At 43.9% G+C, this 16,881-nt stretch overlaps 1 protein-coding gene across 6 annotated transcripts in view; it reads left to right on the forward strand.

The window, feature by feature from the left end:
* Positions 1 to 4,269: 4,269 nt before the first annotated feature.
* Positions 4,270 to 16,881, forward strand: part of MRAP2 (melanocortin 2 receptor accessory protein 2) — a 29,551-nt gene continuing 16,939 nt past the window's right edge. Inside the window, exons 1-5 of one of the 6 annotated variants that reach the window (XM_076333166.1) lie at positions 4,399 to 4,494; positions 10,203 to 10,300; positions 10,974 to 11,131; positions 14,093 to 14,197; positions 15,432 to 15,581. In XM_076333166.1, the coding sequence (XP_076189281.1) occupies positions 15,455 to 15,581 (127 nt within the window). In that variant the 5' untranslated portion in view covers positions 4,399 to 4,494; positions 10,203 to 10,300; positions 10,974 to 11,131; positions 14,093 to 14,197; positions 15,432 to 15,454. Of the gene's footprint in view, positions 4,316 to 4,398; positions 4,495 to 5,259; positions 5,697 to 10,202; positions 11,132 to 14,044; positions 14,198 to 15,431; positions 15,582 to 16,519; positions 16,544 to 16,881 lie in introns of those variants that run through there. The other 5 variants (XM_076333168.1, XM_076333169.1, XM_076333167.1 and 2 more) reach the window with 5 other exon arrangements.

Raw genomic sequence — 16,881 nt, forward strand, 5'->3', positions numbered from 1 at the left:
AAAGCTGCTTCATATCCAGCATAATATTTAGAAAACAATACCTGGAATTTATTGGAATGAAGTCTGCCTGTCCCTCTCTCCTTGCTTTGCATACAAGAATGAACTGAAAACCTTTGAGGGATTTTTTCCCCCTCTACTACTCCCAGAAACAGGAGCCGTTCCAGGAACAAGAAACGATGCTCCATAAATTGGGGTGAAACATGATAGCTGAAAAGATTTTACTCTATGATCAAAATACCAAGAAAAAGGGATGCTGTGCTAACACATTAACAAAAGGACTAGACGAGAGGGTCTGTATAGGCACAGCCTAGATAGCTTGCCGCAGGTGGGCAAAAGAGCATAAAGACTGGCACAGGATTAATCTAATAAATTAAAGCATGGACTACAAATATTGTGGGCAATTTATTCTTTCTTTTCAGAAGTTAAAATTGACTGAGAGGTAACTGCAAGTGTTGGGGGGTGGGACAATTATCCAAGAATCTGATTACTGATACTTGCTGGCTGTCAGAGCGAGCTGTTTGTTTTAACCACTGACAGTAAAAAGAGGCATGGGTTTATTCCAAACCTAAGTATCACTTAGTATTTTTAAGGGAATTTTATTTATTATTAGGGTCTATCTAACAATTATAAATCAGTTTTTAAATTAGATTACAAGTTTGGCTCATAAAAATAACTGCAAGTTACATATAATATCTGCACTGTGTTCAGATAAGAAAATTAATCGCATTAAAATGCTAGTAAGCACATATCAGATGGGGTCAGAGCTGGTTCAGGTTTTAAACAGCTATCAGTGTTTACACAATTACCATAAGAATATACCGGGAAACAACTTGCTTTTTAACAGAAATGGTACTAAGAGCTTCAAACTCCAACTGGAAACGAGACAGCGTTTTCAGTAGTTGAGCGTAAGAGCACCGAAAGATGCTCCAACAGAGGAAGGCAGATTCTCCTACCAGTACTGCAGGCAAAGAGGGTCTCTCAGAAGCTGTTCCCCTTGTACAGAATAGAGTTTCCCCATAGTTTTTCTGCAACATCTATCTTAAAAATTATCACTTGTGAAAGTGATACGGCTACAAGATATGAACATAGTTCATTACTCCCCCATTTTTTATTAGTGTTACATATATTTATAGATTTGCATCTAATTTCTACTAATGTGCCTGAATTAAAACCTGCACGGGTGGCTTCTGTTAAAACTTCACTCTCCATTCATGGATGTTTTAGTTTTAGCTTTTAATTTAGTTTCATGTTGTAAGGTACATAAAATATGCTTTCCCCTGTAATATTCTTTCTTTCAAAACATGACAAACAGAGGAACTCAACAGAGTTTGAGAGAAAATCAAAATCAATTTTTGGCAACTTTGAACCCTGAATTTGTAAGTACATTCGTCTATAAACAGCACTGGGAAGCTGACTAGGGCAGCCTCTTTGTAGATCTGCAACCTTGAGAAGTTTTTTTGAGAGTGTAGTACAGAAAAATGGTAAATATGCTGAAGTTTGTTTCTTTATACCATTTTTATTAACATACAAATGCAACCAGACAACTTTATTCTTGTAACATAGTCCTACCTGTCATAAGTGGTGCAGGGAAGTCCCTCTGTTGCCTTCCATTTAAACCACCACAGATTTGGAAGAACTGCAAAGCTCTTAACTCTGTAATAATGTTCCTTTTCAAGACTGCTTTTTTCCTGTGTCAATTCTAAGAAGCTACAGTGAAAAGGCTTTTTTTTTCTTTGTTATTGCTTTCTAGATGGCTGCTAAACCCCAGGCAGCTACTAACTATACATGAATCTAAAGATTTGGCAAGTGACAAGGACTGGTAGAATGAATTTCTGCAGAATTTGTGCTTTAATTGTAAATGCGGTCTCTAGCTGTGTGTCACTAAACCCTGGGCTGATGCCGCAGCTGCTGAGCCGTAAGAGGGCAGCTGCTGCAGATGAAGCTCCATCCTCATTCTGGTCAGCCACAACGCAAATGCCTGCGCTGCCTCTCCTCTTCCCTCAGCTGAATTCCTTTGCCTTTTAAAAATTCCCACCGCTGGCTCTATTAGGAGGAAAAGACAGTAATGATGTGCATGAAGAGACAGAAAATGAAATGACAGGAGGAATGGAAAAAAGATTGTGCAGCACCCTTATCTACACTTGGAGTTTGTGCACCTGCAGTTCCACATCTCATCAGGAAAGAATACTACATTTCTTCTGCTGCAATCTCAGCCATGTCGCTATTACTGAACAGTCATTAATTCTGCATTTTAACCAATAATAAGTGTTAGAAACAAAATTAAGAATCTTGAGAAAATGCTACAATTCTGTTTCATTAGTCTAGCTGTGGTTTGTTTTTGTTTGGCCTCTTCTGCATTTGGTATAAAAGCTCTAAAATCAAAAGCACAGGAGATGTGGTGGAAGTGGGGTATTGGCTACTTTAGGCTTCTTTCTTTTAGAGGGAATTTGAATGCTAATTTTTTTTTTTAAGGCTAAGAAAAATGAACAAAAGCCTGAGTCATTCTGCCTTTTCAACAGCAGTGGAATTAGCAGGAGATGGGAGGTTCCCGACTTCCCATTGTGCTTATTCACTTTTGTGATCATGCATAAGCGTCAGTTCTGTATTTTTGAGATGAAGGTGACAGTATTGATAGCTTTTATGACCGTTGCTGGAGAGACAGCACTGTCCAAGATCACAGTCCTGCCTGGAAAGAAATGAACAAAACCAGTGGTTTCACAGACGCCCTTACTTGCACACGACCTGCATTCAAGTGCAAGAAGACAAATGGATATGAACCACATAGAGAGGCCAATGCTAAAGAGTGAGTGCCAGAGCACTAACAAGGATCCACTGTAACATTTGAGGGTGGGTATCGCAGCAGGCCAGTGGCTTCATTGGATAGGTTTGAGAGACTTGTTTCCTAGCACTGGACTGAAAAATTAAGTCATGTCATTCATTACAGCACTCAATTGCCACGAAGATGATTAAAAGCCATGAAGATGGTAAAGGGACTGGAGCATGTGACGTATGAGAAGAGACTAAGGAAGCTGTGATTGCTTAGCCTAGAGAAGGCTCAGGGTGCTTTTACCAATGTGTATAAATAACTAATGGTGGCAGTAAAGAAGGTGGAGAAGGTGGAATGAGATTCTTCTTAGTGGTGTTCAGTGACAGGACAAGAGGCAATGGGCACAAATTGAAATAACAGGAACTTCCATTAAACATGAGAAATTTTTTTTTTTGCAGTGAGGGTGATCAAACACCAGGACGGGTTGCCCACAGAGGTTGTGGAGCCTCCATCCTTGGAGATACCGAAGACCCAAATCATGTCCTGAGCAACATGCTCTAGCTGACCCTGCTCCAGCAGGCCTAGACGATCTCCAGATATCCTACCAACCCCCAATGATTCTGTCATTTCCTATGCTTTGATAATTACAAGCAGCAGAGTGAGCTACTGATTTCATGTACTCTTAAAGGTCTCTTCATTTTAAGAAGCTGCAGTTCATAGGGATGGAAATGGTGCGAGAGACCATACAATCCCCATAAGTTTTAAGGCACTGCCCTTCACCTCCTGGCAGCTGAGACAGCACCTCTCACGACCCTCACTCCCCGCCACTGGGAGCAGGCCTGGTGCCAGCAGGCCTGGCTGCCCAGGGCCAAGGGCCCCACTCGCCATGGCTCCCCATGGGGGACCTTGGGCCTACCTACGTGCAAATGCACTGGTCCCTCCCCTTCCAGCCAGGGCAGGCCATCCTCCTCGGCTCTCCTCACCCTTCAAAATTAACGTTCCTCCTTGAGGTGTGTGTGCTGCTGCAAGGCAAGCGACACGTGAGGGTTACTGCCAACTCCCTTGTCAGAAGCCGTGCAGCTCCCCGCTCCCCGCTCCCCTCCTCTCCTCTCCTCTCCTCTCCTCTCCTCTCCTCTCCTCTCCTCTCCTCTCCTCTCCTCTCCTCTCCTCTCCTCTCCTCTCCTCTCCTCTCCTCTCCTCCTCTCCCCTCGACGCCCGCGGACGCGCACGCTGGCCCGGGGCGGGACGCGGAGCCTGTCCCCGCCGGCCGGGCCGCCTCACGCCGACGAGCGCCTCCCGCTCCACTGCCCGCACCTGCGACCGCCCGCGGGGCCGCTCCCGCCTGCGCTGCCCATTGGCCCGGGCGCGTCACGTGGCCGTGCCATGCCGCCCGGGCGGGCTGGGGCGCCGCGGTTGCTGCTGATTCATTGGCTGTGGCGGGGCGCGGTCCGGCTCGGCTCGGCTCGGCTCGGCTCGGCTCGGCTCGGCTCGGCTCGCGCGCGGCGTCGGGCGGCGCGGCCGTTGCCACCGTTGCCACCGCCCAGTCAGGTAGGAGGGCGGGGGCCGGGGCGGGCGCCACCCCCCGCCGGCTTCATCCCGCCTGGCTCCCCCTCAGCGCTGCCTCGTCCCGGGGCGGCGGGGCGAGGGCGTTTCTGGGGGGCTGCGCTTTCGCCTGGGACGGAGCGGCGCTTCGAGGGTTGCACCGCGCCCGGACGTGCCCGGTGCGGGTAAGCGCGGTGAGGGGACGACGCTGCGGCGGGGGATGAGCGAGTGGAGGGCGGCCCTGCCCTGCCCTGCCCTGCCCTGCCCCGCGCGCTCCGCGGTAGGGCCCGCCGCCGCGGCTGGCGGTACGCGGGTGGGTGGGTGATCCCGGCTGGGCGGCGTGGAAAGCCCCGAGTGTGGCGTGGGGTGCCGCTGCCCCGAGTGGCTGTAGACCAGCCTGCATTAACAGGCGGCTGCGTGCTTTCGAAACCGAGAACCTGCCGACTTTCGCAAGCCTTAAGGTCTGAAGTACTCCTCTCATTTTTATTTTATTTAAAATAATAAAAAAAGCTTGAGGTGGCACTGTTCGTTTGGGTGATGTGGAAAATGCTACCTGCAGAAAGCTTATGTCACGTTTCTGAATTTGTAATGGAGTGATTCCTTCTGATGTTATGAAGTCGATGTATTCAAAACAGCTAGAAAGCACATTGCTTGCTTGGAATACATGGAAATTATTTTCAGTCCCCCCCAAATTGTATGTTGTGTTCTGCTCTGACTGCTGAGCATTTGAATGAACTTAACAATTTAACCTAAAATGTTTGCAAAAAAAAAAAAAGGTAACATAAGTTTGTGGTGTGTTTGTTGTGTTTTTTTTTTTTTCCAGATGACATCTCCCTTTGTGCTTTCAGACTGAAGGGATGAACGTCTGTCCTCCATGCAGCCTTAGATTACTTCTCCTATTCTCAGGATTGCCCTCTTCCCTTTCCCCCATGTGCTCTTCCCTAGTCCTCCACTGATTCTCATGCTCTTTTTTTTTTTTCCGCCTCCCTTCCTTTTCTCTTAATAGTCTCTTTCTTAACAGTCATCTTCTTAGCAATCTCCTCCTCTGTTGAGCAGCCTCTGTTGACAGTGACTAGTATGGTAGGCAGTTCAGGTCCCTCTCCTGAGCTGTCTGCCCTTCTTTTTGCTCAAGATGATCACCTCAATGACAAGCCGGCAAAACTTCCCTCTGAACAGTCTCTGTTCCCTGACATTTGCCTTGCTCGTCCTGGTGTATTAACCTTGTCCAGTGCTTAATGCTGGACAGTGACTGAAAGCGTAGGCACACCATTAGTTTGCCATTTCCCCTGTGACAGGCTTAGCTGGTAAAGGGATGGGACAGCAGTGGCAATGCTGTCTTAAACTGCCTTGGCAAGACTGGTCGGGATTTGTTTGCGAGAACATCGAGGTAATTCTATTTCCAGGTGTGTTTCCAAGCCTACTGCTCTGTTTTGGAGCCACTCCCTCTGCTCCTGTCTGTTACTCTCATTTGAGCTCCCCAGGGGCTGTATACACAGGGATACAGATTTACGTAACCGCTGTGGAAATAAATACATGTTTTGGTTTCTGCTTGGAGATAATCAGGTAATAGTCTCAAATATTGCTTGTTTTTTCTTGTCCATTTGTGGTTTCCTATTCAGGTTCCTAATCAGAGACTCAAGATAATTTTTTACCACAGAAGTAACTACCTGGAAAGATGCCAGGGGAACGACAACTCTCCATTGACTGAGGACAGTCTGGCTCCGTTCTTGCCGAAAATAATGAGACATTCTGGGTGTATCAATCGCAAGCAAACATGTATAAGATAAATCAAGCTATTGCAAGAGAATACTTTTTTTTTTAAGGAAAAAAAATAATCCAGAATATTAAGAGCTGGACAAAGTCGTTCGCTGCCTATTCTTTTGCTGGTCGTCCGCGTACACTTTGTGGTGGAAGAGGGTTTACGGTGAAGCACAGATGATCCTCTTGCAGCTTGTTCAACAGTTTGAATCAAATTTCCGGTCTTTGAACCAATAATACGAGCTATTACTGGCAAAATTTTAGTACAAATTTTAGTGCAAATAAATGAAAACTTTATTCTGCATACTCACTGCAATGGACCTTGGTTGTACTGTTTCAATGATGTTTCCTTGGTCTCTAGTTACTTGTTTATAGCCTGGTGTAGCACAGAGATGTGGCAGGGATTAAGAATGGGAGAATTCAGATGTGTGCTTGTGAGTTGTGTACTGCTGTCTGATTTACCTGAAAAGAAATTTGTATTTGAGGCACTACAATAAATTGTTTACTTCTTCAGCAGCACTGGAGGGAAGAATTAGATCTAAAGACAGGAAAAAAAACAGTTCTGGTTTGGAAAAATCGCAAACCAGTTTGACTTTTAATAAACAGCTCCATTTCAGTGACTGTTTGAAATTCTCACTGAACCGATTAAGGCAAAATTTCTGCATTGTATTGTAGGCTAACTACAAAAGTTCAGAAAATGTTTGTCATTCAAGTGTGGAAGTTTCAAGAAAAGCTGTATTTTTTTTATTTTATTTTGTTAGTTCTTGAGGAAATGTAATACATAACTGACTTTTCAAATTGAAAAGCTCAGGTGTTACTTCATGTCTGAGAGATTATGGCTTTACAGACCCTGTGAGGGTGAGAGCATAAAGCAAAGAATTTTCCACCATAGCACAGTCAAACCATGGCTGTGAGACACCTAAGTGTGGAGTAGCTCTGAACAGATGGTCTATCGTACCTGGATTTTTTTCATCTCTGCCAGTTTACCTTCCACTGGCTTCAGCATAGACTGGGAACAAAACTATTTCTGTGGGGAGAACCACTGAGCAGTGAAGAGGTGCTATGAGAGGTGTGCTGTGGCCTGTACTTCAGACCAGATGGACATTATGTGAAGATTAGAGTCATTATTTTGTAATGGGAGAGGGGAAATGTACTCAGCTTCCACTCGGCTTGTCAGCCTCAGCGCTTTGGTGGTTCTATCACTGATGCAAAGCCAAACCAGAGCTATGAAATGAGGCCTGAACTCACTCATCCGTTTTCTTGGCTGTGCAACCCTATGGATATCTGCTCTGCATTTAAACCCAGGGGCTGGCACATTGTGATGGGGCGCCCTGCAGGTTTGGTAAGGATGCTCTCTACAGCAGCAGCACTTCTGCTGCGTGGCACAGGGCGTCTTCAGGCCCAAGTAGCTGACACAAAGGGAGCCCAGGTAATTTCAGCTGTTAATCAGTGCTGAGTTTCCCAGAAGCAGTCATGCAAGAGTAGTTCCTTCTTTCAGCCTCGCCCCTGTTAAAAATGGTTAGTTTAGGTGTGGTTATTTGAAATACTCCCGGGTGCCTCTTTTCTTGGATTCAGTTGTTCTTTTGGCTATGCTGAGCACTATGCTTCCAGTGTTTGTTCATGATTTGCAGACTAGCTGATTTGAGTAAATCTAGTCTAGTAACCCTATGCATCGGGCTACATGCATTGACATAAATTCACAGTGGGATTTTTTTTTTTCTTTCAAATTTAGTATCATCTTTTAGTTACCAAAAAATTATAGTGTTTGTTCTGTCCCTACTACTGAGGCTGCTTTTTTTTTTTTTTAATAGGTTCTTAAGTGATAACACAAATAGAAGGTATTTTAAAAGCAACTCTTATAGCTAACTCATCTTCTGATGGAGCCATTCCAGTTGGCCTGCAGTGGGCTGATCAGTAAGAATGTGGAGGAGGGGAAGCTTTCCTTTCTCTCTACTCAGAATAAGGCATTGGGTTGACAGACTTCAGGGTTAGCAAGGAAACCAAAACATTGCCATCTCAGTGCTGAGCTTACTGTGGTAATAAAGCTAATAAAAAGAGACATTTAATAAAATATTAAAAAAAAAGACTACTTTGCTAAGCCAGGAAAATTCAGAAAGATGGTGCAGTCCAAAAGCAGAGGGATTCAGGGCAGGCCAGTTGCAAACTTGCTCTACGGTTTACTCATGTCATTAGTGGATATGCCAGACCTCTTTCACTTGAGGGTTTTCTATAACAAATCAGCCTGGGACCCCTGAAAGGTTGAATTTTAAAAAATTTGTAGTGTGAAAAGTTTAAAATTGGCGGTATTATAAACTGCTGAGGGAAAGATAGCCTTTCTTTTGGAAAGTGTTGAATATTTACATGTACCATTGATGTCAGCATTTGTAATGTTATAGGACTGAAAGGTCTCAGTACCTTAGTGCTTACTGACAGGGTTTCTTCTAGTTTGGTTGGTCTTGAGGGAACTTGTGTTTTGAAGCTGCTATATGTGCACATCTGAGAGGAGGTCAGCTTTTAGTGGGGAGAGGAAGATGGGCTCAGCAATACCTGGAGCTCTCTTCTGACCGCAGCCTTGCTGTGTCTGCAGCCACGTCCGTGAGCCTGCTGCCCTCCAGAAGGAGGTTCAGTGGGGGCATGTCTGGGAAAAGACTGTTGAAAGGATAATCTTCCCACTTTAAAACATGCTCAGAAATTTAAACCTGTTATTCAGATGCAGTTTTATCTATTTGTTTTCTCTTTAGAAAAATAGACTTTGCTTAAAAGGAAGGTTTAGTCTTGTTTTCTACTGTGACTACAATAACTGTCAAGTTGTTTTGGGTTTTTTTGTGTAGAGATGTATTGTTTGGGTGGAAGGGTGAATTCTTGTAATATATCAGTTTTTGCCATCTTGAATGTCAAAATGAAATGTTTTCTGAGCTCAGCTGAAGCTCAACTTCATACATTGAAGCTGGATGATGGATTGATTGTGTGATTCTGCCCTAGCTGCAGGAAATAAATGGAATTATGGCTAACTTCTCTTTATTACTTGTAGGTAATGCTGTCTCTTAAGACTGTATATTCTGGCTGTAATTTTTAAGGCTTTTGGTACTGGAGTTAAGCTAAGCTATTTGCTTCAGTGTGTTTTGGGAGCAAGTCCCAATAGCTCTGTATTAACTGTTCCACGTCCCTTTACTGTCAGTGCAGGACTGAAACTTTTTAAATGCAGAAGGAATACATAGCTTCTGTGATGCTGCGTTAGGTATAATTCAGCTATCTTCTCAGACGAGGCTTATGAGTGAGCTTATATAATGTTTGCTCTATCTATTTTCAAATCCGTATAGTTGTCTGTGAACTCATGCAGTATGATTTCATATTAGTTTCTGCTTAACTTCCAGGTGGCCCCTACTGAGTTGAACTACTAAGCAGGCATTAGTGCTTGCTATCACGTATCATTATTATCTCTTAGGAAAATACTTGGCAAACTGTTTTGGTCTTTTATTTGTTAAATTTTACTTTAAAGTCATAAAGTCATCGCTTTTAAATTAAGTACAAACAGTAGCTATACAATTAGCATGCAAATTGTATAAAACAATGTGGAGACTTCCTTTTACACTGCAGCACACAGTGCAAGACTTTAAGCATTAGTACATGGAAAACAAGAAATTTTCATGAGAATTTATATGCATGGTGTATAAGCAGTTTATTGGTGGAGTCTAGTTTACATTGCACAGTTATAAGGATAATAAAACACATGTTTTATGATGTGTAATAGAGTGGTATGAGGCACAGATGTCTGTAACTTTGTCATTTCTCATCCTTAGTTCCCAGGATAAGCAGTGACTAAACCAGCATTTTTTCTTACCATTGTTATAAAGTCCTTTTGCGATGAATCCAACATAATTCTTGCTATTTTAGTGCAATAGCTCATGCATATGATGCTGTTCGGTGAGCATCAATCACAAACATAACCAGTGTTAACAGTGGTCCTTTCTTTTCTCTCCAAGAAAAGTCCCAGGTGTTATGCAGTCACAGTTAGGATGTATGATTGGTGGGGTTTTTTTTTTTTGATTGTACAATCAGTTTTCAGTTATCTTTCTATTTTTCTTGCTAAATTTCGCTTGTTTAGTATAGCTTGCTTTCCCCTCTTCTATTGCAGGCAGGAAGATTGGGTATTCCCCTGAAAAGACCACAAGTTTGATCTCAAATCCTGCACATCTACAATCTTGAGAATTATCGAGAAGCAAGGACCATTTGGTTAAGTATTTCCTGCAGACTCCTTTCTCATCAGTGGTTAGGAGTGGCACAGCTTGTTCGAAGCAGTAGCCATGTAGTAGGGTTGTAGAAAGATGGGGTCTGTATTACCTTTCAGCTCATGCAGTGCAGAGTAAAGTTTGTGCTTGCTTTCCTTGTTGACTTCTTTCCCTCTGACCTCACCTCTTAGTCCTTGTAATGGAGTAAAAAGGAATGTGGTGCTGGTGGGTGATTCCCTTCTTCCCCCATGCAGAATATTGTTGCTGATATGGGGACTTATGGGGTATGGGAACAGCCTGAGTTGTTAACTTCTCATAGCTAACAACTTCTGGGTTAATTGTACTGCCTAGCTGATGCATCAGGGTGTAGCGCAAAGCTTTCTCAGGCTAGGACTTCTCACAGTTTGAAATGTTGCTACTTTTTTTTTTCCTACCTGGCTTTTGGGATCTTCACAGTTTGCCGGGGCCAACAGTTTGTTAATTTATTCTATGAAGACTGTAAAGTGCTTAGACTCTATGGCAGTAAGCAGAATGGAAGTGCGTGGAAAACAAATGTAGTTTTTGATTGTAAATTTACCAAGTTGCTTGTGTCTACCATATTGGTAGTTTCTCTTGCTCCAGAAATGAACAGTACATTGACCAGTCCATGTGGATTTATTCTTGTGCATGCACGTCAGGTTCGGAGGTGGTTGATGCTGGTTACATACAAGGCCCATTCCAGATGTATACAAAACCAGATTTGCCTTTGTGGCCCCAGTGGTGGTATAAGCCATGAAGTTGTGCTTCAGATACAGTGTGTGTCCAGTTTTGCCTTTACAGTGACTCAGTTTGAAAGGTAAGTGGCTGTAAGCTTTGTGCAATTTGCCGATGATGTCCAGATTGAAGCAAATAGTCTAACTGCAGCAGTGTTTGATGCCCCACTGCTGCAGTTCAAAGATGTGGATTTTGTGCAAAGAGAGCCTAATGGTCAAACTGGCTTGCGCAGGTACCACTGGCAGGCAAGCTGTGACCTTACAAACTTTCATACAAACTTTCATACAGGTTACAAACGAGTTCTCATGAAGGTATAATTCAACTCCAGGAGTTGCAGTCATGTCTCCATGGGAAGTGTCTGGGTACCTGTTGACATCCTTTATCTGCAGAGACCAACCCAATGCTCCAGAAGGCGGCCATGAGCACTTCCAGGAGACTGACCTGCCTGAATCTCCTGGCTGGCAGCACTGAACACAGCCCTGCTTTGGGGTTTCTTGAGTGATCAAAGTGAAGCTTTTTGTTGCTTACTTACTTGCTCCTGAAAGAAATGAGCCAGGGTGAGGAAAGGCTGTCTGCATCCATTACCCGTCAAAGTCAACAGAGGGGCTTTCATGTTTGCCTTAAACAACTCCTATGCCCCCAAAAAAAACCCTCAGCAAGGTCAATTAGAGGAGCTCCCTGTCATGCCTCAGAGCTGTGGGATGAATCACTGCTGTCCACTCCTGGCAGAAGGAGCGCTTGAGTGCATCTCCTGGGGGAATTGCTTCCCAGAAGCCCTTATCTGGCACCTGCAGTCCTTCCATGACCTGCTGCAGCCTGGTAGATGCATGTGACAGGCTGCTAGCGTGCTGGCTCACCCTGCTTTGCTCTTCTTCGGGAGTTGCAAGGTCTTAATGTTCACTACTTTTGCTGTGCTGGTCCTTGTTCCACCATACTAGGCTGGCTTTTTAAGTAGAAAAGGTTTGCTTTAACATGTTTCAGGCTGAGGTTTTGGAAGCATTTGGATAGATAAAGCTTACAAGTGAGCTACGAGCTAGTTTGGGACAGTATTTATGCTTAGCTGTACTGGCTCATTTAGAGGCGTATTTTATATTTCCCACAAATCCTAAGGCAAAGGTTTAGCCTGGGAGCTGGTAACCCAGGTTTCAGTTAGCACCTCTCCCTCTGATAGTGGCTTGTCTACAATGGAAGTAAGTCTAGAAACGCTTGTAGTCAGTGGTGAAACACTGGAGCTTCTAGTCCTAACCTAGGACTAACACAGGACAGATTCTTTGTGTCCTAGAAGTGGCTATTCTCCCCATAAATCATAAATGGACACTAGTGACTAGATTGGGAGAGAGATCTGCATGTGGCCCAATTAATCCAATCTGCCTGCACTTGAGGTGGAAGAAAAAACATTTTTCAGACTGTTCATATACCCTATTCTGAAGTTTTCTTCCTGCGGATTACTGTTCAGCTCTTCTTATAATACTAAAAGCAAGGAGGTGACAATGAACATTAGTGATGCCATATGAGAAATATTTAAATGAAAGACTTCTCTAGAAGGCTATAAAAGAGAAAAGCAGTCCTTAAACAGGAATGTGCTAATAACATTTGGCAAGAGACACCATCAACAAAACATTGAGGAGAAGGGGAAAAAGATGGTGGGAACCCTGTGCAGCACCATATAGTCTTAGGGCTCAGTCACAAAATGAAACACAAAGTCTTGTAAGAGACAACTGACAGAGCTGAGATGGGAGCAAACTAGGACAAGAATCTTAAGTTATTCTCTGTGCTGTTTGCTTCTCCCAGAAGGCAGCAGTTTCCTTAGTTGATTAAAAACAAGAAAAACTCTGCCTAAAGCTTAATTAGGCATTCTTTTTTTTTGATTCCAGGAAATAAGAAGGTTTTCTAGTCACTGGGAAAGCAAAGGAGGAACTTTACTGTTAACACAGTCACTTAAAGTTACACTTACCTCTTTCTGTCATATTCTTTAAGGGTTGGAAGTAGAGGATAGGAAACATCCTTAGCCATGAACTGCATTGTCCTTTACAGCCATCTCTTTTTTTCTTCCTCTTCTATGCTTCAGGCTATTTATTCTTGCTGGGAGCTTTCTGAATGGCTAAAGGAGAGTGAGGGTAATGTGAAGCTCCTTATCCTGACCCAAGCAAATGGGGTTGGTCACTTCTCTCCCGCTCCGCCCCGCCCCCTTCCTGTTGGCAAATTCCTCATTGTGAACATTAAGTTGATTTGAGTTGAGAAATAGATCCATTTCTTGTTTTAAAGGATTTATCACTTGCTAGTCAAGTTTTTGGTATGTGTTTAAGGTTCTGAACATTGTAACTGGGTATGAAGTTTACTTTTTCAGGCATACTTCGCTGTTTATTTAAAATTGTTTTGAGACATTCCTGCCAGCACTTACTTACAGTAAAATAGTTGCAGAAAGAAGTTTTTTACAAATTTTAAAAGCTGTTCATATTCCCTGGGTGAATTTGAGTTCCTCATTTTGTGCCCGATTCCTGTTCTTTATGTATGGCCCTCCTAGCACTTGAACGATGTGCTTTACTTGCACAGCAATCTAATTATCCTTAGGAAAGACTGAAGGTTCAGTTATTTTGAGTGGCGTGGCTATTTAGGGCCCTTCTTTTCTCAGAGCATAAAGTCAAATCCAGATAAAATTTCTTGAAGTTTCATTGTCCACAGAACAACTAATTGCAATAGTTTTATGAACTGCATGAAGTCTTCACCCTGCTGGGTTTTAACTGAATGCAAAATTACCCAAAGCTCAATTTGCTTTTACAAAAAGTATTTTGTAATATGTTTCAAGTTGGATGTCCTGACTCCAGCTGCTGCAGCAGATGTTTTGCACAGAGATGTGCTCTCTTTTGGTATGCATAGAACTGTCTTGATATTCTGAAAAAATTACTCTGCAAAACACAAATCCCTAGTGCAGTGTTGTGGTAATGACAGAAATATCTATCAAGATAATTTAATGATGCTTAATGTTGCATTGCAGGTTTTGTTAATCTGTGGGGAAAATCACTCCTTTATTTTCCTTCTGTAGTGGCATATTGAAGCTGTTTATTAACACAGAGAAATTTAGGTTGGAAGGGACCTCTGGTGGTCATCTCATCCAAACTCCTGCTCAAAGCATGTTCAACTAGATCAGGTAAATTTTTTTCCTTGTATCTAATTTAAATTTTCCATTTCCCAATTTGTGTCCATTGCTTCTTGTCCTTTTACTCTGCACCTCTGAGAAGAGTCTGGCTCCATCATCTCTGCACCCTCTGACTGTAATTGTAACTGTAGACAGCACTAAGGTCTCCCGGGAGCCTTCTCATCTCCAGGCTGAACCAACCTAGTTCCCTTAGGCTCTCGTGCATCCTGTGCTTCAGCTCCCTGACCATCTTGGTGGCCTTCCACTGGACTTGCTCCGGCATGTCTGTGTCTTTCTGTTCTTGGGGATACCAAAACCAGATACAGTACCCCAGACACAGTCTTACCAGTGGTGAGTAGAGAAGAATAAACACTTCCCTTGACCTGCTGGCTACACTCTTGTTAATTCAGCCCAGTACACGCTTGGCCTTCTTTGCCACAAGGCATATTGCTGACTCGTTCAGCTTGTTGTCCATTGCGGGTCCTTCTCTGCAGAGTTGCTCCCCAGCTGTCAACCCCCAGCCTTATTCCCTCCCAGATGCAGGACTTTGCATTTGCATTGGTGATCCTTATGAGGTTCCTGTCAGTCCCTTTCTTCAGCTTGTCCAGGTCCCTCTGAGTAGCAGTCTGTCCTCCAGCCTCTTGACTGTCCCCATATAATCCGTGAACTTGCTAGAGGTGCACTCCATTTCATTGTCCAGCTCTTTAAGGAAGATGTTAAACGCTATTAGCCCAGTATCAGTCTGAGGGGTACTGCTGGTAACCAGCTGCCAGCTGGACTTTATGGATGATATAACCCTTTGAGCCTGGTGGTCTGGACATTTCTCCATCCAGATTTTCATGGCAGCATTCACCCTAAGCTGCTGAGGCTGGTGGTCTTTGGTATTTACTATTTTTGAGCTATAAAAGCTATATTCAATCTGAGGAGCCTGGGTTTGATACCTTTGTACACTTACTGTGTGGAAGTGAACATAGATTCTCTTCCTTCCATTGAAGAGAAGCTCTGTGTTGACCAGTGGTTGGCCAGCAAAGACTGGGGAAGAAATGGGAGGGAATGTGATGGCCTTGTCTGTTGGGGCAGTGATACTGGATTGTAAAGGAACAGGTGAGAGAGAGCCTTTGTAAGTGTGAGTGGCTCTTCTTGGGAATAGTGGCAAGGAAGAGATCCCATAAATAAAGGATTCTATATAAAATCAGAAGATGCACTAGAAGTATGTAGTCTCTACTAACACATTTTGTATCCACAGGTATATATGTATTGAGGTGCAAGATGTCTGCCCTGAGGCTGATTTCTAACAGAACCTCCCAGCAGGCCTTGTCTAACTCTGATTACACCTGGGAGTACGAGTATTATGAGTATGGACCAGTGTCGTTTGAAGGCCTGAAGGCTCATAAATGTAAGTTCAGTAGAGATACGCTTTATTGCAGCCGAGCTTGACCATCTTAATGTTCCTACTCTTCATTTGTAACTGATTATTGTACAAAAATACCTCTCTCCAAGTTTTTTGGATTCTCAGCAATTAGAGTTATTACTCTGTTTATTGGATTATTATAATTATTTGTGATTCTATGTCTTTTTATTGACGGCTTTTCTTGTGCATGAGAGAACCATGGATTTCTTGGCTGTGGTAGAAATTTGTCAATACTGAGGAGTATCAGAAGATCAGGAACAGTTTATAACAGCAAATACAGCCACTGCTGCTTCTGGTGACTACTTGGTATGATCTGTTTTGCTCTGTTCTTGTTCCCATTAATGCTAAAAGGGCAGTGGTGGGCAGCCTTACTGCTTTTGTTTTTCTTCATAGAAAATAAATTTAAGGCTATAAAATATTTAAAATAAAAGAAGAAATTTCTTTTTTTGAAGAAACTTTTATCATTGGGACTTCATGGGAGTCCCAGTGCCAGTCTTCGTGCCAGGCGAACGCCCGCCCCGCCTCCCTCACCTTCCCGGTTGCCCTTATAGAACAGATACAGGGCCCTGGAACTTGAGGGCCAGGCAAATGAGGATGTAGACGAAGGTCCATCCAGGAGGTTGCCTAGGCTGAGGCAGTCAGCCCCACGCATTATGACTGCCTCTGCTAAGACAAAAAGGAGGGTAATTGTCATAGGCGATTCCCTTCTGAGGGGAACAGAGGGCCCAATATGCCGACCGGACCCGTCCCACAGGGAAGTCTGCTGCCTCCCTGAGGCCTGGGTCAGAGACATTACTAGGAAACTCTCTGGTCTGGTACGGCCTTCCGACTACTACCCACTGTTGGTTATACAGGCTGGCAGTGATAAGGTTGCAGAGAGAAGTCCTGAAGCGATCGAAAGGGACTTCAGGGTGCTGGGGCGACTGGTTGAAGGATCAGGAGCACAGGTAGTATTTTCCTCAATCCCTACAGTGGCGGGGAAGAATACTGAAAGGAACAGGAAAACACACCTGATCAACACGTGGCTCAGGGGCTGGTGCTGTCGGTGGAATTTTGGCTTTTTTGATCATGGGGAGGTTTACACAGCACCGGGCCTGCTGGCGACAGACGGAGTTCAGCTGTCTCACAGGGGGAAAGGATCATCGCTCATGAATTGGCGGGGCTCATTGAGAGGGCTTTAAACTAGGTTCAAAGGGGGAAGGGGATAAAACCAGGCTCACTAGAGATGAGCCTAGGGGTGGCATGCCAATGCTGGGGGCGAAATTGATAGCCCAGCTCAAGTGCA

The sequence above is a fragment of the Aptenodytes patagonicus genome, chromosome 3, assembly GCF_965638725.1.
Source record: "Aptenodytes patagonicus chromosome 3, bAptPat1.pri.cur, whole genome shotgun sequence".
Classification (NCBI taxonomy): domain Eukaryota; kingdom Metazoa; phylum Chordata; class Aves; order Sphenisciformes; family Spheniscidae; genus Aptenodytes; species Aptenodytes patagonicus.